Source organism: Geotrypetes seraphini, chromosome 8 (assembly GCF_902459505.1).
Source record: "Geotrypetes seraphini chromosome 8, aGeoSer1.1, whole genome shotgun sequence".
NCBI lineage: Eukaryota > Metazoa > Chordata > Amphibia > Gymnophiona > Dermophiidae > Geotrypetes > Geotrypetes seraphini.
Genome location: NC_047091.1, coordinates 153,013,009 through 153,034,885, shown reverse-complemented (window position 1 = coordinate 153,034,885; position 21,877 = coordinate 153,013,009). Strand labels below are relative to the sequence as shown.

At 50.4% G+C, this 21,877-nt stretch overlaps 1 protein-coding gene across 3 annotated transcripts in view; it reads right to left on the bottom strand.

Moving 5' to 3' along the window:
• RILPL2 (Rab interacting lysosomal protein like 2) overlaps positions 1–21,877 on the bottom strand; it is a 33,931-nt gene that overhangs the window by 5,513 nt on the left and 6,541 nt on the right. For 2 of the 3 annotated variants that reach the window (XM_033954808.1, XM_033954809.1), the window contains exons 2-3: positions 19,191–19,342; positions 4,171–4,284 (exon numbers count right to left, since the gene is read on the bottom strand). In XM_033954808.1, the coding sequence (XP_033810699.1) occupies positions 4,171–4,284; positions 19,191–19,342 (266 nt within the window). Of the gene's footprint in view, positions 1–4,170; positions 4,285–7,196; positions 7,269–19,190; positions 19,343–21,877 lie in introns of those variants that run through there. The other variant, XM_033954810.1, reaches the window with a different exon arrangement.

Genomic DNA, 21,877 nt, shown 5'->3' with positions numbered 1-21,877 from the left:
TATTGTCTCCATGAGATAATTGAAGCTGGAAGTTCCTACAGCTCCATTGTCTCGGTGCTCAGTTATGAGCAGCACTGGTGCTCCAACTGAGTGCTTTCACTTGCATCCAGACATCACAAAGCTGGTCATGGACCACTGGGAGTCTTCAGAGCGATCCCTGTGAGTGGCTAAGGCTATGTTTAAGTTTTGCCTGATGGCTCTGGATATCCAGCAGCTGTTTGTTCAACCAAAGGTGGATTTGCTGGTGGTACAGGTCACCAAATGCACGTCCCTGCCTAGTGAAGGAGATGTAATGTTAAAGGATTCTCAGTACCATAAAATAGACTTGCTCTTCATGAGACAATTTGAAATCTTGGCCCTAGGGATTAAGGCAGCAGCCACAACTTTCTTTGTGGCACATGCATACCACACCCAACTGTCTTGAGCTTCAGACCTGAGGATCCCCAAATGCTCCTATATGGGGTGAATTTTATATAGCAGACTCTCTGTATGATGTCAACATTGTTATGAGCAAGGTATTGGCCTAAGTGATCTCTGCTCTACGAATGCTCTGGATCAGACAGTGGCAGGAGATTCTGCCTCTAAAGCCACACCGAGCAGGCTTCCCTTACAGGGACAGATGCTATTTGGCAAGGATATGGATGACCTGATGGCAAGTGTTGTAGACAGTCTTCCCAAGGCCTTACCAGACAGTCTGGATGGCTTGGGGTCTGGGACGAGGTAATTTTTGAGGTTTTCAAAGATTTTGTCCTTATGCAGCAGGCCAAGCAATGCAGAGATCATTTCAGGGATCACATAGGTGGTTCAGTGGAGGCAGCAGGTGGCAAGCCTCAGGCTCTCACTCCTCCCCAGCTTCTAAGCAATCACCAAGACGGGCCGAGCCTCCCAGGAAAAGGGGGCAGGCTGTTGGCCTTTCTGGGTTCAGATTGGAGCAGACTGTTGGGTTCTAATTGTTCAGGACTATTGCAAAATTGAGTTCTATGCTCCCCTTTTCAGACTGCTTCATAGATTCCAGTGGGCCAACTGGAGAGAAGCCTTGGGGTCCGAGCAATGGAGCAAAGGCTACTGGACCTTTGTGCCATAGAGCCAGTCCCTGATGAAGAATAAGGCGTGGGCAGATACTAAATATACATCATTATGCCAAAGAATGACTCAGCAGACTGGAGGCTAACTCTGGACCTCAAGTCGGTCAATGCTGCCCTGAAAGTTCCGCACTTCCACATAGAACCTGTTCAGTTGGTTATAGCATCAGTGGTACCGGGGGAATTTCTCATATGTCTCGATTTTATGGAGGTCTATCTCCACATTCCCATTTCCCCAACCCACAGGAGGTACTTGTGGTTTCATGTGCTGGAACAGCATTTCCAGTTCTTGGTGCTCCGCTTTGGCCTAACAATGGCATCTCACACCTTTACCAAGGTAATGGTGGTGGTGGTAGCAGCACATCTGTACAAGGCTTGAATCTAAATGCACCCATATTTGGATGACTGGCTCATCAGAGCTCCATCCAAGGAGGAAGGCAAACTGGCGTTTTTGATAGTGGTGCAACTCCTCCAGGACTTGGGATGGATTGTCAACTTCAAGAAGTCAGCTGGAGCCGCCCCAGCACCTGGAGTATCTGGGAGTTCTGTTCAAAATGGTCTTTGGCCAGGTTTTTCTTCCAGAGCTATGCAGACTGAAGCTCCAGAAGCAGATTTCAGATCTGCTCCATAGGCTGACTCCTATGGTGTAGCACTACCTGCAGCTTCTGAGGTCAATGGTGGCTGGCATAAAGGTGGTCCCTTGGGTGAGAGCGCATATGAAACCCAAGACTCCATTCTTTCTCGCTGATCTCTTCAGACAGTTCACTTCAGCAACTGCCTCCATGGTTACTGGCAGTGAAGAGCAGCCTGTGGTGGTTGCTACCCTCTCTAGGGACAAGCCTTTCTGCATTTCCGCTTGGGAGGAGATAGCTTTACAGTTGGGGAGGGGGGTGTCATTGCAACGGCTGCCCAGTTCAGGGTCATTGGACACTGGCTGAGCAGAAGTAGTCCATAAATCACCTTGGACTCTTGACTAGCATTTCAGGCACTGGAGACGACTCTGGAAGGCAAGGCAGGCAGTCTTAGACAATGCGACAGCAGTGGCCTATGTCAACAAGGCACCAGAAGTGCCTTTTGTGCCTAGAAGCTCAATTCCTCTTTTGGTGGGCAGAAGCTTATTTGCAGGCGCTCTCAGCCATACAAGTAGTGGGAGTTAAAAATGTGCAGGCCGATTTTCTCAGTTGACAGACGCTCGACTTGGAGAAATGGTCTCTGTCCCCCCGGGTTATCAAAGTCATAGTTTGATGGTGGGAGCCTCCACAGATGGATCTGATGGCTTCAGCAGCAAACACAGATGACTATCTTTTACAGCTGAAGATATGAGCCCGGAAGCAGATGAGTTGCTTCCGCATGGATGGAGACTAGGGCTGACATCCTCTATAACTTAACCAGGTTCTATAGGGTAGAGGTAGCAGCCAGCAAAGACACTGCTTTCAGGTCCTCTGTTCTGAAGGCAGCTCAGTGGGCATACCATTGGCATTGGGGACTGCTTTGGCTATGGTTCCGAACCACTAGACACATTGCCCTAGAAAGAAAGATTAGGTTCTTACCTCAATAATCATCTTTTGTGTAGATGTGGCTAGTGGTCCTGAGGCCCTGCTCTGTATCTGGGCTTTGCCTGATTTCTGCCTTGAAGAATCTATCTGGAGCTAGAGAGATCTGTCTTTCAGGTGTGCTGAGAGAATTTTTTAAAAACCAAACAAACCCAACGACCTCTTGTGAGTGTATAGTCTGCTTCAAGTCTCACTGCTGAATAACGGGACATGTAAGTAGCTACAAGCTTTATATAAAATTAGTGCTGGTTTCACAAGTTAAAATCTGTTTTATAGCAGCTGCTTGAATGTTATGTTTATTGGTAATATTTGTTACAGAGCAGAACAGAATTGTACTGTTGGAGATTCTTCCTTGTTTCCCGTTGTCTTTCATTACAGTGCTACTTGATTGCTTTTGTACAAATTGAGGGGCCAGGAGCAGCTCCCTGGGGAGGAGGTAGAGTTGAAAAGACAATTGACAAGTTTTCTGTAAGCAATTTGTGTGTTCAGATGCAAAACTCCAGGTTCTTACCTTGATAAATCATCTTGCTTGTAGATGTCTAGTGGTCCTGAACCATAATCTTGCTTTAGCACCAGCTGTTAGGCTATACCAAGGGTAGGCAATTCCAGTCCTCCAGCGCCACAGGCAGGTCAAGTTTTCAGGATATCCACCAATAAATATGCATGAGATAGATTTGCATCTCAAGGAAGCAGTGCATGCAAATCCATCTCATACATATTCATTATGGATATCCTGAAAAACTGACCTGCATGTGGCTCTCCAGGACTGGAATTACCTACCCCTGGGCTATACCCATGTTCAGAGTGTATGAATGCTGGTGATCAGCACAAACAGCATATAATGCAGTCAAATTAGTTGCTTAACTACTCCTACCCAATGCTCAGAAGCAGTTGCCTAAAAAAAAACAAAAAACAAACAAACCCACCTTCTGTTCTAATGCAGGAAAACTGACCCAAGCTTGAAGTTGGCATTAGGATAGTTTTCTAACCTTTGGCAAGTAGTAGGAGGGATGCAAAGCCTGAGAGAAGGTACAACAGCTGCTCACCTGTTTAGTTTTAGCAGGGGCAGAGAAACTGTTTCCTCCTAGTGGGGGACAAACTTTGAGATTACTGCATGCATCCTCCCCTGTAGATTGGGGCCTGTGGCACTGCTGGGTGGCTTCTTCATGCGCCTGCCTGAAAAGGATCATGGTGCGCCAAACTGGAGATCTGAGGCAATTTGCTTTTCCTATAAATGGCTAGTCCTGGTATGCAGCTGGAAGACATCGAGCAACTGCAAACATCCTCTTTGCTTATGGCACAGCTCATGTGCACATGAGCCAGGCAAGTTCTGCAAAATCAATTTCCAATGTTCAACACTGTGCATATGATTTGCATGCAATTAGTGCTGAATATTAAGAAATTATGTTTTAGCGCTGTACAGAACAGTGCAGCAGTTCTGAGCATCGGCCTGTTAATGCCTCTCTTCAGAAGCCTTTTTGTAAATTAGTAGTACATTTTAAATAGATTAAGCCAATGGCCAGTGCTATACTTACAACCGCTTTATCACTGTATAATCTTCGTTATTGCCAGCAGTTCTTTTTGTGCTGGAGGCAGTGGCATCATTTTCTATAGTTACAAACTGTTCTTCAGTTGGATGAATAATGCCACTGAACAAACAAAAAGATATTCTTTAGTTTGAAAGATCTTATTAACAGAGGTGTACATATATCTATTTTCTTTTTATTTACTCTCAAAATCTGTATATGGTGCAAATAACAATGTACAAAGAAATATACCTGCTCCTGACTTAGCTCCTATCTCTCTTTGTTCTTGAATTAGCTAATTCAAGAACAAAGAGGGATAGGTTTAGATTGGTTATTCACAGAAGGAAAATAAAGCATTACATATGAAATGGGTCAGGTGTGCAAAGATAATAGAAAGCACAAAGAAGAAATAGTTAGAAAATGAAGCATCATTGCAAGGTGCTAAAATATTTATTAACAAGGCATAAATGATCAAATAGTATTTCTTTCATGGGGGGTTCACGTGATGGTAGCGCGCTGACTGGACGTCTCCTGTTCGAGCTCCATTCTGCTCCATTTATTAATACCCCTAAATCGCGTCTGTCAGCTCATCTAACGTGATTGAAAGGCTCTTACCTCCCTGGGTTTCCTCCTGCCTTCGATCGGGAGCTCTGTTGGAGTCTGGTACAGTGCATTTTGGCAGGCATGCTGATAAAGACGACGCGACCTGCAAAAGATAAGCCCGCAAAAACTCCCAGCATGGCGGCCTCAAGCCCGATATCTGGCCACCCGCTCCAGCATGAAGACAGAATGCAGGCCTCCGTCTGCCACCTATCCAAGCTGCTCGACGAAAAGCTCTCCAAGCTGCACACGGTCCTGGAGGAGGTGAAAGACAGCATTGCCGGGCACGCTGCGCAAATCCAACAGGTAGAGGAACGCATTTCAGCGCATGAGGACTGGGCAGTGGTGGTGGATCATTGCATCTCCATGCTGGAGACCCAGATTAAACAGCTGGAGGAGTGGGCGGAAGATGCAGAAAATAGGGGCTGCCGAAATAACCTCCGGATCATTGGCCTCCCAGAGACTGTGCGTGAGTCGGAATTGGGGGAACTGGTGGCAAACTAGCTGCCCCAAACTTTGGGCTTGACATCTTCCCTGGGCCCAGTACATGTGGAGTGGGCCCATCGCATTAGGGCCCCGCGTGTGGAGGGAGCTCGGCCGCGACCGGTCATAGCTCACTTTTTAAACTATGCAGCTAAGGCCCATATCTTAGAAGCCTACCGGCAAAACAGGACCCTAGACTACCAGGGAGCTAAGCTGCTGCTCTTCCAGGATTTCTCAGTCAAGCTATCAGAGCGGTGATGGGCCTTGGCACCCTATTGTACCCAGCTGCACTCCAGAGGGATAAAGTTTGCCCTCCAGTACCCAGCTAGGGTTTGCATCAGCCACAACAATGGCACTGTTACTTTGGACACACCAGCAGAGCTCCGTTCCTTTCTGAAGGGGCTGCCAACTCAACGATAGGCTCCCGCAACAATTACCAAGTCAAGTGCTGGGCTGGGCTCTGATCCTGGGGCTCGAGGTGGACTTTCTTCATGACCAGCTCCCTGGAGTAGTGGGAGCCCATGGTTGAGCAGCATTTGGAGTGGCTCATCGGCTTTCAGAGCTGGGTCTTCTTTTTCCCACAGGACTGTCTCCAGTTGGGGGGCTCAGAGGACTGACTTTTACTTTGCAAGAATACCAGCACAGGTTTTCTGTTTGACCCTCCACTTGCCTGCTGGGGTGAGACCTCTCTGGGGGAGCAAGCCTGACCTTGGCAGGGTGCATTCGTTTCATGTTATCTCCAGCATCCTGATTCCCGGGGAGGGAATACTTCTGTGCTGATAGCACTGTTATCCTGCTAGACATTTCTCATTGGGAAGGGGAGGGGTTCAGGGTACCTGATGGTTTCTGGTCGTTGGGGAGAATTGGACGCTGTGTAGAGGGATGGTTTGTGTGGGGGGGGGGAGTGAGTCGGGTGGGGTGTGAATGGGGAAGTATGTATGATGGCTTGAGAGCACAGGCATCTGTAATGCCTGTTGGGTTGTACTTTGGATGGCAAATGTCTGAGTGTCCTTTAGGGCTTGGTAGGTGGATCCTTTTCTGTACACCTGGGAGGGGGGAGGGGGGCCCCTTTCCTCTATAATATATGGCTGACATCTGACATGCATGTTCCTGGTGGGCAGATAGAGTATGGTTAAACTGAAACTTTCCACCCTTAACATGGATGGGATACATTCCTATATTAAACGAAAAAAGGTGCTGACATGGTTTCGCAAACAACATGTCGACATTGCCTTTCTCCAGGAGACACACCTCACAACAGTAGAACATGAAGAACTTAGAAGGGATTGGGTAGGGGAGGTATATTATTCCTCATATAGCAGTCATCAAAAGGGGGTAGCCATTTTGGTCCACAAGCAACTTCCCTTTCAGCTACATAAAGGGCCGATGATACATTGTTGTACTGGGGGAGCTCTGGGGGCAGAAATTACTGCTGTGTAATGTGTATGTCCTTAATGTTTACAGTCATCACTTCTTTTCAGGACTGATGTCCAGGCTGGCACAGCACCCGGGCTACCAAATAATCCTGGGGGGGGAGGGGACTTTAACATCACGGCAGATCCCACTCAGGACTGTGCTCCCCCAAAATGCTTCCCTAGAGACCATACTGGCAAGGGGGTGAATTTTCTGACCACACAGTTCGGGCTTTTGGACATTTGACATTTACTACATCCCACAGAGCGCACTTACACCTTCTTCTCTACACCACACGATCTTTATACCTGCCTCGATTACTTCCTGCTGTCCCCCTCTCTGCTGCCTGTAGTGGTGGAGATGAATAATAATAATAATAGGTCCCCCTATCTGACCATTCCCCCGTGGTGCTCTCTCTCCAGATAGCAGCAGATCCCTCAGAGTGGCCTGGCGCTTCCTGGGTTATCTATATAAGGCCCTTACTTTCCATAAGTACCTGCGAGATAAGTGGTCGGACTATTATGGTACTAATTACACACCTGATCTAGATCCGGGCCTCTTCTGGGAAGCATCCAAGGTGGTCTTGTGAGGCTTCATTATAGCCTACATCTCTGGAAAGAAAAGAAAACAGGAAGCAGAGCTGTTGGCACTGTCTGGAGAGCTACAGCAGCTGCGAAGGTGCCACCAGGGGAGCTTGTCGGATGCAGATCGACTCAGTGTGCACTCTTAGACAACAGGTCGATGCGATTTTCACAAAGCGAGCTGAGCAGGAGCTATACTGCCGTCACTATAAACTTCATCGCTGGGGGGAGGAAGGCCGGTAGGTTGCTAGCGCAATTAGTCTATCCTTATCGTAAGCGCAAAGACACACAAGGGCGCACATACACGAAAGAAACCCAAATTCATCAGTAATTTGTGAATTATTAGCGAACCCTTTATGCCCAAAGGCCCTATGCTGAGTCAGACCAGGATGCTTTCTTTCAGAACATCTTACTTCCTAAACTCACTCTAGACCAGATTCAGGATTTGAACGCCCCCATTACTCGCCTTGAGATAGAGATGGGTATCAAGGTGCTCAAACTAACTAAATCCCCCGGACCTGATGGCTATGGACCTGAATACTATAAGATTCTAGCTGATGGTATCTCCTCATCCATGGTAGCGGCCTATAATCCTTTGCACTCTCAGAAGGGCATGATAGATATAATATGGCCCATGTTGTCTTATTACCCAAGCCAGGCAAATACCCTCTCAGGTGGGTTCCTATAGGCCCATATCGCTTCTTAATCAAGACGCCAAGTTACTCATAGCACTGCTTGCTAAACATCTGAATGTCTTTTTGCATCTTCTTATCCATGAAGATCGTCGGTTTTGTACCGGGGAGATACACCTCAATGAATCTCACCAGAGCACTGATGGCTATTTACTCTAGGAGGGGGGGGGGTGACAATAGGGTGGCCATCATGGGTCTGGACATGGAAAAGGCATTCAATAGCATTTCCTGGTCTTATCTTTTTTTGGGTCATAGGTCGCTACGGGTTGGAGGACACTTTTTAGGAGTGGGTACTCAGTTTATATTTTTTACCCCAGGCTAGGCTCCTAGTTAACAGCCACCTCACTCTGCCTTTCCCACTAGAAAGGGGCACACGCCAGAGTTGCCCACTGTCCCCTCTCATTTTTCTGCTGGTTATTGAACCACTGGCAGTGAAGATCTGATCAGACCCCACTATTCTGGGTATTAAAGTTGGAGCAAGGGAGAGCCGGATTAACCTGTTCACAGAAGACATACTGTCACATTTAGAACAGTCCCACTTGCACTTACCGGTGGCTCTCACTATTGTCCAGGACTTTGGGTCCATTTCAGGCCTCTGAGTTAATTGTACCAAATCTGAATTACTGCCCCTGGCCTCCACTAAGCATGATCTCCCAGTATCCCCTGTCCAGAAACCGATGCAATACCTGGGGGTCTATTTGAGTGTCCAACCTAAACTCATGTATCAGTATAATGTTCTTCATCACATCGAAGCTATATGCAAACTCTGTGTGAAATGGAAGGACTTGTCGCTCTCCCTTTGGGGCAGAGTGGCGTTGTTCAAGATGGTTGTATTGCCAAAGCTTCTCTACCCACTACAAACCGTTCCTCTGTGGATCAATACTAAGGATGAATGAGCCTTTAAATCCATCCTTGTTTCTTTTCTCTGGCGTAATAAAGCGGCTCGGATTAGTTTCGCCACCTTGACCCTGGACAAACGGCTGGGTGGCCTGAACTTACCGGATATTTGATTGTACAATGTAGCTTCGCAGTTGCGGTTCGTGCATGAGGTATATCGGGACACTATAAATACTCCCCACCCAGTGTGCTCCTCATTCCTTCTTATCCTTATTGCACGTGCAACCACGGGCCTTGCCGGGAGCTGATTCAGAGTTTCAATTTTTGAGACATATACGCCAGATGTGGCAGTGATGGTGGAGGACACAGCATTGATCTCCGTAGGCCTCTCCTTTCTTGCCCCAGGTGGGGAATGTGGACTTTCTCCCAGGGATGGATACTTCGGGGTTTCGCATGTGGGAGTCCTGGGGGTGTGTCAGCCTGAGGCATCTATCTGAGGGGGGTACAGGGGTCTTCTCCACTTTTGCACAGCTACAGTCCCGATGGGAGCTCCCTGCTACACAGTTCTGGGCCTACTTACAAGTGAGGCACTATTATTTTTCCTTATCACACAGACGGGGGAACAGTGGTCTCTGGGTCGGCTGGATGCCCACCTGGCTATGTTACCTCCTCAGATGAGCACTTTAGCCACTTGGTATAGAGTCCTTAAGACAGCCCTCCCAGCCCCCTGATTAGCTTGGGTGGCTGCTCAGTGGTGTCAGGATCTGGCCGTTGACTATACTAGCACCCACTTTTTGGACCTTTTTGCTAATCTCTTTCAGCTAGTTGGATCTACAGACCTTAGGGAGATGCAATTCAAAATCCTGCACCATGCTTACATTTCTAGAGCCAGGGGTACAGATAAGGGCCTTTGGGATGACGCACTCTGCTCTCACTGCCAGAGGGCCATGGGCATGCTGGTACACATGTTTCTGGAATGCTCTCATGTGGCTCTCTGGCTCCGGGTTCTCCCCTTCCTGGATGACCTGATTGGTCGGCTAGTGCCCCAGAATTACGGTTTACGGCTACTAGGGGATCAGAGGGCAGTATCTTGGGGGGGGGGGGGGGGGGTTGCCTTGCCCCACCAGAAGTTTTTATATACTGCACTTCTGTTGGTAAAAAAGCTTTTGTTACTACATTGGGCGGAGGCGGCGCCAGCCTCCTTCCCTCAGTGGCTCCAGAAAATGCGGGAGATAGCTACTTATGAGATACAGACACACACTGCTGCCTTGTATAGGATGCCCGGACCAGCGTCCTATACAGAATCCGGGCCTAAATCAGTAGTATCCGGATCTATCTCTATCAGGATAAAAATGTCATCAGCATACGTGAGTAAGGTTTCACAAGTAGACAACTTAAAAATATTAAGAGTGGTCATATAGAGGTTAAATAATATCGGTGAAAGTGGAGAGCCTTGAGGAACTCCACAGGAAGGTTGCCATGAAGCAGATGATTTACCTTCAAGGTTCACTGAATAGGAACGGCACAAAAGAAATCTATAGAACCAGTCCAGGACTACTTGGTGGAGACCTATATCTGAAAGCAGCTGAAGAAGGATATCGTGGTGAACCACATTAAATGCTGCAGACAGATCAAATTGGAGTAAGATGGAATATTTGTTTTGGGATTGAATTTGTTGGATTTTAGGAAGGAGAGAAATCAATAGGGTTTTGGTACTAAAATTGGAACGGAATCCATGTTAAAATGGCTGGAGAAGGGAGAATTTATCTAGGTAGTCAGTAAGTTGATTAGCTACAATTGATTCTAAAATTTTTGTCAGTATAAGTATGTTAGTAATTGGGCGATAATGAGAAGAAACAGAAGGATCTAGATCGTCTTTTTTTAAGAGATAAAAGTGTTACTTGGCCCATATAATGTGAAAAATAACCTGTTTCCAGAGAAAGATTAAGTAAAGTGGTCAACCATGTAGTAGCTTGAGGAGGTATATTAGTGAATAAATTGGATGGAAAAGGATCCAGCAAGCATTTACATTTACTCATCCTTTCACATAATCTGAGAATTTGAGATTCAGAAACTAAAGCGGTCAGTTGGAATTCCCTCTATAGAATTTTTGCAATAAACAAAAGAAAAATTGATTTCAGTTGTAGGAAAAGAATGTCTGATAAGAGAGATTTTATCTTGAAAAAAACAAGCTAAAGTTTCCGCAGAGGGAGATGAAAGATGATCAGTTTTAGATATGATATTGGTCAACGAGCACCAAAGCTTGAAAAGAGTACTGATTGGGAGACTTAACTATTTTACAGCCATAATAAGATTTTCTTGCTTTCCTGAGTTCAAGATTATAAGATCTAAGTGCACTTCGCCAGATTGACTTATCTGAGTCAGAGTGGGATTTTTTCCATTTCTTTTCTAACTTTCTACAATTTTGTTTTAAGATCCTGTGAGAGGGTAAGAACCATGGTGCATTCTGAGCTTCAGTAATCTGTTTAGTAGTAACTGGCGCTAAAAAGTGGTAAGTGGATTCTGTAAGAGAGTTCCATTTAGACCAGATTATGCTCTGACTCTGCCCTGAGGGACTTCCGGGATCTAACCTATTGGGTCTCACCTTGTTGGTACTACTTGATTGCTCTCAAGCTAGTATGATTGGTGTATGCATGATGAGGCTATTATGTTCTGCGTGGGATGGAATGGTTGGTTGGGGGGATGGGGGAGTTTGGTCCATATTTCAAAAATGTTATTGCAGCCCTGGTTAGCTCCAGGAGGGTGACTTCTTTATAATCTTTTCATGCCTTCTGTACAGGGGGCATTCCCCATTGATGGCTTATTGACGCATTTCCCCCCTTTCGGGGCATTGTATGGAGAAATTAGGTTCTTACCTGCTAATTTACTTTCTTTTAGCTTCTCCAGACCAGTAGAGGTTAACTTTACGAATGGGTATATATCTAATCATGACCAGCAGGTGGAGACTGAAAACAAAACTTTGGGACAGTATATACTATCCTCCCTTCTCTATTTCCCTCAGTCTGCCGAATAGCCAAGCAGAACCAAGAACTGGAAAACAGGAAGAAAACAATACTCCGAACAGGAGTAACAAATAACATACCCAAATGCTGTTGGAAAATGCAGAGGAGAAATACCCGAAGGAAAATGTCCCCACAGCTCGCCAGCTAAGCCAGCCGAGCCACAGCCGCTGTTCTTTAATTCTCCCCGGCCCTAGAAAAATACTAGAACCCGCAGCAAAAAACAAAAACTGCCCGCGAAAACAGCCCCAACAACAACAACAACAACAGACAGGGTGGGGACCTCTACTGGTCTGGAGAAGCTAAAAGAAAGTAAATTAGCAGGTAAGAACCTAATTTCTCCTTCTTTAGCACTCTCCAGACCAGTAGAGGTTAACTTTACGAATGGGACGTACCAAAGCAGTCCCTCTCACGGGCGGGACCCCCGAAGGGCCGATACCAGAACACGCTCACCGAACACTGCGTCCCGACGCGCCTGAACATCTACCCGATAATGTCTAACAAAAGAATACAAGGAGGACCAAACCGCAGCCTTACAAATATCCACCGGAGGCACGAGCGACGACTCAGCCCAAGAAGCCGCCTGACCCCGAGTGGAATGAGCCTTGAGAAACTCCGGAACAGGCTGCTGTTTCAGAAGCAATCGTCTCCTTGATCCAGCGCGCAATAGTAGCCTTAGAAGCGCTAGCTCCCCGACGAGGACCAGCCAGGAGGACAAAGAGATGATCGGACTTCCGGAATTCCTGGGTCCGCTGCACATCAGAGCGAAGGACCCGACCGACATCCAACTTGCGCAGCTGCCGTTGCTCAGAAGAGCCCTCCCGACCACCCAAGACCGGGAGAACCACCGATTGATTGACATGAAAAGGAGAAACAACCTTCGGCAGAAAGGAAGGAACAGGCCGCAAGACGACCCGCTCCCTAGACAACTCCAAGAAGGGAGCCCTACAAGAGAAAGCCTGCAGCTCAGAAATACGCCTAGCAGAAGTAATGGCCACCAAAAAGACCGCCTTCCAAGTAAGGTCCTTCAAAGAACAGTCGTCCAAGGGCTCGAAAGGCGGGCGCACCAAAACAGAGAGAACCAGATTAAGATCCCAAGAGGGAACCGAGGGCCGTAGGGGAGGCCTAAGCAACTTGGCCGCCCGCAGAAACCGAATCACATCAGGAAGAGCCGATAAACGCTGACCTGACACCAACCCTCGAAAGGCCGACAGGGCCGCAAGATGAACCCGGAGAGAAGACCAAGCCAGGCCTCTATCCAGGCCATCCTGCAAGAACTCTAGAATGTTAGGCAGAGAAGCGCGAAAAGAGGTCACTCCCCGCGCCCGACACCATTCCTCAAAGAGACGCCAAACCCGCACATAAGCCCGAGAGGTAGAAAGCCTCCGGGACCCCAACAGCGATCACCTTGTCTGAATATCCCTTCTTGCTAAGGCGACCCCTTTCAAGAGCCACGCCGTAAGACAGAAGAGAGACGGGTCGAACATGGGAATGGGACCCTGCATCAGAAGGTCGTCCGAGAGAGGCAGAGGAAGAGGAACCGCCACCAGGTGCCTCACCAGATCCGCATACCACGGACGTCAAGGCCAATCCGGAGCCACCAGCACCACCAAACCCGGATGGTGAACAATGCGAAGAAGCACTCTGCCCACCAGCGGCCAAGGAGGGAACACATACAACAGCCCCTCCGTTGGCCACGGCTGGACCAGAGCATCCAGACCCTCGGCCAGCCCTTCCCTGCGACGACTGAAGAAGCGGGGCACTTTGGCGTTGCCACTCGTGGCCATCAGGTCCATCAGGGGCTGCCCCCAATCTTGCACTATCAACCGAAACGCTCCGGCGCCGAGAAACCACTCTCCTGGATCCAGGAAGTGACGACTGAGGAAGTCTGCCTGAACATTTTCTACCCCGGCTATATGAGAAGCCGAGAGGTCCAGAAGATGGGACTCCGCCCAAACCATGAGCCGAGCCGCCTCCTGCGCCACAGGAGTGCTCTTGGTGCCCCCCTGACGATTGACATAAGCCACCGCCGTGGCATTGTCCGACAGGACTCTGACCGACTTGCCCAGCAAAAGGGAGTGGAAAGCTAACAGCGCCAGCCTGACCGCTCTGGTCTCCAACCCGTTGATCGACCAGGAGGCCTCCTCCGCGGACCAGGTGCCCCGAGCTGAGTGGCCCATAAACTGAGCCCCCCAACCGAGGAGACTCGCATCCGTAAGGAGCACCGTCCACTGCGGGAGATCCAGACCCACCCCCTGAACCAGGTGAGGGGTCCGGAGCCACCAGCGCAGACTGCAGCGCGCCAAGCCTCGCAGGGGAACCGGAACATCCAAATCTTGCCTCCGGGGAGACCACCTCCGGAGCAGAGCATACTGAAGAGGACGCATGTGGGCCCGCGCCCACCTCACCACGTCCAGGGACGCCGCCATTGACCCCAGGACTTGGAGGAAATCTCGCGCCCGAGGACCCCGGGACGCCAAAAGCAGGCGAATCTGAGATTGCAATTTGCTCACCCGGGCCTCTGGAAGGAAGACCTTCCCCAAGGAGATGTCGAACATAACCCCAAGGCACTCCAGACGCTGAGCCGGGACCAACCGACTCTTGGAAAGGTTGACCACCCAGCCCAGCGACCGGAGAAACTCCACCACCCGAGCCGTAACCCGGGAGCTCTCCTGCAACGACTTTGCCCGAATCAACCAGTCGTCCAGGTAGGGGTGAACCAGGATGCCCACCGACCGCAAGGCTGCCGCGACGACCACCATTACCTTGGTGAACGTCCGGGGAGCCGTGGCCAGACCAAAGGGAAGCGCACAGAACTGAAAGTGCCGCCCCAAGATCGCAAAGCGAAGGAAGCGCTGATGAGAGGCCCGAATTGGAACCTGCAAGTAGGCCTCCGTCAGATCGAGAGACGTAAGAAACTCCCCCGGCTGAACCGCCAGAATGACCGACCGCAGCGTTTCCATGCGGAAAGACGGAATCTTGAGAGCTCTGTTGACCCCTTTCAAATCCAGGATGGGCCGAAAGGTCCCCTCCTTTATGGCCACCACAAAGTAAATGGAGTACCTGCCGGTGCCCCACTCCGTAGGGGACACCGGCACCACTGCCTCGAGATCTAGCAAACGCTGAAGGGTCTGACGAAAAGCCTGCGTCTTCCATGGAGTCTGACATGGAGAAGCGAGGAAAAGGTCCGGCAGAGAGCGGGTAAACTCCAGAGCGTAACCGTCCCGCACCACCTCAAGGACCCACTGATCGGACGCGATCTCGGCCCATTTGGGGAAAAATTTGCGCAGCCGGGCCCCCACCGGAACCAAAGGGGGCGCCGGCAAGGAGTCATTGCGCAGGACGGGAAGCGGGGGAACCGGCGGAGGGATTCCCTGCCCCCCGACGGGCCCCCCGAAAGGGCTGCATGCGCTGGAAGAACCGACCCCGGGAAAAACCCTGAGCCGGGAAAGAAGCAGCCCCACGCCCCGGGCGATACTTGCGAAATTCCCGCAAACGCCCCCGGGCAGCCCCACACCTAGACGCAGGGCGGGCACGGTCCTCAGGCAGACGGGGCACCTTCGAGTCCGTCAGAGTCTGAATCAACTCATCTAATTCCTCTCCAAACAAAAAGACCCCCTAAAGGGAACTTTAGTAAACTTAGCTTTAGACGCAGAATCCGCCGCCCAAGCGCGCAGCCACAAAATACGCCGCGCGGCCATGCCATAGACTTAGCCGAAATCCGCACCAAGTCATAAAGAGCATCTGAGAGGAACGAGGCAGCCATCGCAATCTTCGCTACCTCCTGATCCACTAGAGACCAGTCATCAGACTCCCGATCCAGGACACGCTCAGCCCACCGAAACACGGCGCGAGCGACTAGCTCCCCACAAACAGCCGCCTGGACCCCAAAGGCAGAGACATCAAAATCATACTTAAGAAGAGTCTCTAACGCACGCGCCTCCGAGACCCTAAGAGCAGAACCGTCCATAACAGGCACGGTATGCCGCTTAGGAAGTGCCGAGACCACCGCGTTCCCCATTGGCGAAATTAAGGTAGCCCTACCTCCCTCCGGGACGGGATACCCAAGAGCCAAGGCGCACACCAAACGAAACTGCGCCCATAGGCCACTGCGCCAACACAAAATCCCGCAAATCCTGACGCACAGGAAAAGAGCGGGAACCAGGACAGACCCCCTGAAGCAGAGGGGCCCCCATACGCGGGGTCTCCGGCGGCGCCACTGCAAAAATGCAGCACCAAGGAGACCTGCTACACAGGTCTAAAAGCTCATCCCTCTGAATAAAAAAAAAAGCGCACCACGGACGCATCTGCTCTGGAAGACGGGAAACCCGCCGCCCCGCTGCCAACAGGCGTCCCCTCTAGAGGATCCTGGAAGCCCGCCAAAGCAGCCAGGTCCTCAACCAGGCCAACACGCTCCTCCGCCCACCAATTCGCAATCCAAGCCCCCCCGCGGGCGCTTGGATGAGGGAGGAGGAAGAGGGGACGCCAAACGAAAAGAGGGAGGCAAAGCCATAGGGGGCGCGGAGGGAAACCCCCCCCCGAAACCCCCCAGGCGCACGTGGGACCCCCAAAAGTCCGCACAAAGAAAGAAAATAAATTGGGGGCAAAAAACCCCTGGGGGTCCCCAGGGACTCCCTGCCCCAGCAGGGGTCCATGCTGAAACCTGCCCCTGTGTTCGCCATACAGGGGGAAGGTCACCTGAGGTTGCAGACAAAATGGAGGGGCCAGACAAAGAAAATGGCGAAGTTCCCGCCAAAAATGCTCCCTCCATGGCCTGTAGCGGCTGAGAAGACTGAACAGTCTCAGCCGCTAAGACAGGCAAGTCGGCATCAGCTGTCAAAAAATCAGCTGAGAGGGAATCCTTCGGGGAATCCCTCCGTGGGCGGTTGTGGAAGACCGGGCTTCCCCACTGCTCCAAGCCGACTCGCGAGGCACCATCGGCGGGGAGCTCTGGGCGCCTGCAGCCGCTGCCGACGGAGCTCCACCACCTCACCGACCCAAACCGCCGAGTTCAGGCCGGCCGCGAGTGCCTCGCGGCTGGACTCATTTGTGTCCTACTCCCCCGGAGAAGGGCACAATTGCTCCATACGCGACCTAGCTATAAAAAAAGTGCTGGTTACATGAAAAAATACAGTAAAATACAGTTTTCTTAAAGGGAAACAACCCTTCAGACCAGCACTACCTCAGGATTTTTTTTTTTTTTTTTTTTACAGAACAGACTCCACAGGCTCTCGAAGCAATATGCCTTGCTTGACTTAGGGGGCAAGGCTTACTGCTGAGGCTCCTCTAAAAAAATGTGGGGAGGTGGAGGAAGTGGGGGGAGGGACCCCGCTCGTGACCCGCCGGGTTTGACACCCCCGAGGTCGGACGGACCCCCAAACAGGGCCCGACCAAGCTCCGTCCGGCCAAAAACAGGGACAATAAACCCCTAAACAAATTCCAACAGCCCTACCAAGAGAGATGGGTACAGATCACTCAACACCTGCTGGAGACTGAAAGAAGACTGAGGGATTAGATATATACCCATTCGTAAAGTTAACCTCTACTGGTCTGGAGAGTGCTAAATAATTGACGTTTATCTACTGTTGTGTTTTAGTTTCCTTTCCTGGACAGTATGTATCTTGGATAGGTTATGTTGTATTTCTTCCAAGCAGCTCTCTAACCTACAAGAGTGAGGGATATGGTTAACTTGTGGGTGCTCTCTAGTTGATCAAAAGGAAAAGAATATGGAAGGGGTTACATTAACAGGTGCTAGAATATATGTGTGTGTCTGTCTTTATTTCTTTTTCTCTCTCCTTAGCCGCTTTCTGTATTTTTGTCTTAATTTTTTTCTTTTTCCTTGGCTGTCCACCACCACCCCTTGCCTGCTCCTCCTGTCCATTCTCCCTTTCTTTTACCTCCCTTGTGTCCACCACTACCCCTTCACTGCTCCCCTTATCCAGCAGCAGCCCTTCTCCCTTTGTTTTACCTCTTTCCTGCTCCCCCTTTCCAGCAGTAGGCCTCCCTTCATTTTTCTTCTCCCCCCTGTCCATCAGCACTTCTTCCCCTATCCATCAACCCCTTTTTCCTGCTCTCCCTGTCCAACAGTACGCCTCCCTTCCTTTTTCTGCCCCCAATGTCCATCAGCACCTCTTCCCCTGTGCATCCCTGCTCCCCCTGCCAGCAGTACGTCTCCCTTCCTTTTTCTGCCCCCGTCCATCAGCACCTCTTCCCCTGTCCATCCCTGCTCCCCCTGTCCCGCACTATGCCTCCCTTCCTTTTTCTGCCCCCCCCGTCCATCAGCACCTCTTCCCTCCTTTAGCATCTGCCCTCACCAGGGCCGCTCTGTGAAGCCTCGGCAGAAGGGGGAAGGGGCATTGCGCGGGGACAGGGTCTCTGCAACCCAGTAGAGTATTTAGCAGTGGCAGGAGGCCCCTGTTCCAGCAGTCAGTCCCCACAGATGACACCGCCGGCAATCGGGGCATGAGTACGCAGCTAGGAGACCGGGAAGGCCTGCCGCAGCCTGCAGGAGCCTCAAGCCGCGGCGGCCTCCTCTCTGCATTGCCTTTCACCTCAAGCCGCTGTGGCCTCCTCCCTCATGCGCCTTAGCGCGCATGCACACTCTGCCGGCCACATCCTGACAGATCAGGACTCAGGGAACACGGGATTAGAGTGCGCATGTGCGCTTAGCATATTATTATTATAGATGTTCATCCAATAAGACTTGGAGTTACCATATGGCTCCAGAAAAATGACAAATTGATACATCTGGGTTTACTTCCATTGCTATCAATGGAAGTAAAATCTGGATGTCTCAATCCATCCTCCATGTGTGCCAGAACAGTTTCTGTGTGATAAGGGGAAGGGAGGGCGCATACAACTGGTTGGGTTCATTGTGGCATCTCCTGTAGTGTACCTCTATTATTACGCGGGGGAAGGGGAGTGAAGAGAGAGAGACCTTAATCTGACATTTTAAAGTTGTTAATTTTAAAAAGGAATATACTGCCCAGCATTTAGCAGCGTCAGGAGGCCCCTGTTCCAGCAGTCAGTCCCCACAGGTGACACCGCCGGCAATCAGGGCATGAGTACGCGGCTTAGGAGATCTGGAAGGCCCGCAGCGGCCTGCAGGCGCCTCAAGCTGCCATGGCCTCCTTCCGACAGCCGCTGCTCCGCACCACCCACCGCTCCGCCTTTCGCTTCAAGCTGCGGCAGTCTCCTCCCGGCAGCCACCACTCCGCACTGCCTTTCATCTCAAGCCGCCGTGGCCTCCTCCCTCATGCTTTAGCGCGCATGCGCACTCTGCCGGCCACGCCCGACAGATCAGGACTCAGGGAACATGGGATTAGAGTGCGCATGCGCGCTTAGCATATTATTATTATAGATTATTTTCTTCAGTTGATTGCAAACCAGATTTTATAAAGTACCTCTTGTAACACTGCAGTTCCTCCTGAGCAACAAGAAGTTGAGCTTTGAGTTGGTTACGTTCCTGCAATACCTCTCTCAGCTCTTGCAATGTGAAGCGAGGCCGGTCAGGATCTGTCAGATCTATTACTTGTTTGTCTGGGCCAAGGTTCACCTAAAATTAAAATGTAAAATTTGTTTAAACTTAGTTGTGTAGTAAGAGAGTATTCTAAGGTCAAAGCTTCTCAGTCCAGTCCTTGGGACACTCCTGATACTACTTATTTCTATAGCACTGCTAGATGTATACAGTGCTGTGGAAGTGGAAGTCCCTGATGAAGCCAGGGTGCTACTAAAACCCACATCTACATAGGCTGCAGCAGTGTAACTGTGCTTAAAAGGGTGCTCCCCTTACTACACATCACTTTAACCTCCTGTCCACCCCCAAAAGAACCATTAGAGACATATAGCCAAACTCTGTCCCATGCTTTTCAATTGTAAAAAAAGGAACAGCACTGAAGCTAAAGAGAAGCACCAATCACCAAACTCAGCAATACATGCGATTGCCTGCCTCTGTCCATGAGTGAGTATATGGAGATAGATAGATATATCGATATATAGAGAGAGACAGTCCTTGGTCCTTGAGAGCCAGGATTTCCCTAAAGAATATGCATGAGATCTATTTGCATGCACTAACTTCATTGTATGCAAATTTATCTTATTTTTCCGCTCCATAAGACACACCCTAGATTTAGAGGAGGAAAACAAGAAAAAAACACATTCTGAACCAATTCTCCCTGCCAGGCTCTGCACCCAATGCTACACTCCCTGCCAGACTCTGTACCCTGTCCCTCCCCCCCCTCTGGTGGTTTAGTGGTAGGCCGGGATAGGCACAGAGCAGGCAGGCCTAGTGGCTGGCTGGCAGGCAGGCCGTCCAAATAACCCCCACATACTTTAAATCATCCCCATCCCCCCACGTGCCCCCCCAGTACCTTAAATCATCCCACCACGTATCCCCCAGTACCTTTTTAATCCTACTCCCCTTGTACCTTTTTTAATTCCTTCCTCGACGGCTCCTAACTATTTCCGGGCAGCAGGCGCACAAGTCAGGAGTGTGGACATCAGGACCAGGCTTTACACGCTCCCGCTTGGGCCCACGCTGCTTTCTGAATAGTTTGGAGCTGTTGAGGGAGGGATATATACTGGACCACTAGGCTGCAGGGGCGGAGGGTGGCATTTAAAAAGATGGTGTGGCTGGTGCACACGGGGGGGGGGTATTTTACAGCTGTACGGGTGGGCAGTGGCGGCGTTTAAAAAGGTGGTGCGGCTGGTGCGTGCAGGGGGGTGTTTTGCAGCTGTACGGGATACAAATTTTGTATCTTCGCAGCTGTACAGGGATACAAATTTTGCATCTTCGCTTCATAAGACGCACCGAGATTTCCACCCACTTTTGGGAGGAAAAAAAAGTGCGTCTTATGGAGCAAAAAATACGGTATCTCCTGTTTGCTACATTCAGATGAAAAGCTACAGGGACCATATGATATATTTGGAATTATGGAATTTATACAACATCAGTTAATCTGAGGATAAGGACAGTTGCTGTTCGTTTTTTAATCTCCTTTGGACATATATATATATAACTAGTGTTTAAGCCCGTTAGATTAACGGGTGCTAGATGACTGCCTCTCCTGCTTTTGAACCTGGGCAGAGGCAGAGCCGGAGTGGGAGGGAGTGACGGTGGGAGAGCAATTTCAAAGCTTCAGCAGCGGCGGCTCCTTGACCAATCCGCGCTTACAATGTCCCCACACTTGCGGTTTGGCTGGCTCCCCCACCAAAGCCCTTCGCAGCGGCAGCCCCTCCCGCATCCGTCCCCGTGTCCGAAGCCTCTCCGAAGGCCGGCTCCCACGAAAATGGTACCCCTCTGTCCAAAGCCGCGGCGTCAGCCTCCCTCAAGACACATTTCAAATCTGACATATTGTAATCACAAAACAGAAAATAAAATTATTTTTCTTACCTTTTGTTGTCTGGTCATTATTCACATCATGTAGGGGTCCCAGGCTATGGTTGGCTTTTGATAACTGGCTTGCCAGGGCCCCTTCTTTCTTCTTCCCTCCCTCCATCCCTGCAGCTGAAGACAAGCACCTCCCCCCAGTGGTCTGAGACAGGAGGGAGCAGTTAGGAGAGGGTCTGAGGCTAAAGAGGGGCTCAACAGCGCCCAACCATCTTTCCTTCCCTCCCTCCATCAGGTGCTCCAGTGGTCTGAGACAGGAGGGAGCAGTTAGGAGAGGGTCTGAGGGCAAAGAGGGGCTCAACAGCGCCCAACCACCTTTCCTTCCCTCCCTCCATCAGGTGCAGTGAATCCACCAATGTTAAAAGGAGCCGCGTCGAAATCGGAGGCCTGCCACTGCCGTAGCACGTTCCCCTCTGCCTTGGTCCCGCCCCTTCTCTGACATATGGGACCGCAGCAGAGGGAACGTGTTACGGTGGCGGCAGGGCTCCAATTTCAAAGCAGCTGCTTTTAACATAGGCGGAGCTGAACTGACCTGATGGAGGAAGGGAAGGAACGGTGGGGCAAATTTCGGCAACTGCAGGAATTGTTTGGCGGGCCAAGCACCGGTTTCTTTAGGCAGCCCCGGTTGTTTACTTGGATTCAATGTGAGCCGGGTGAGGAAGGCCGCCACACCTTGCGGCTAGGTAGGGGGACAACAATGGC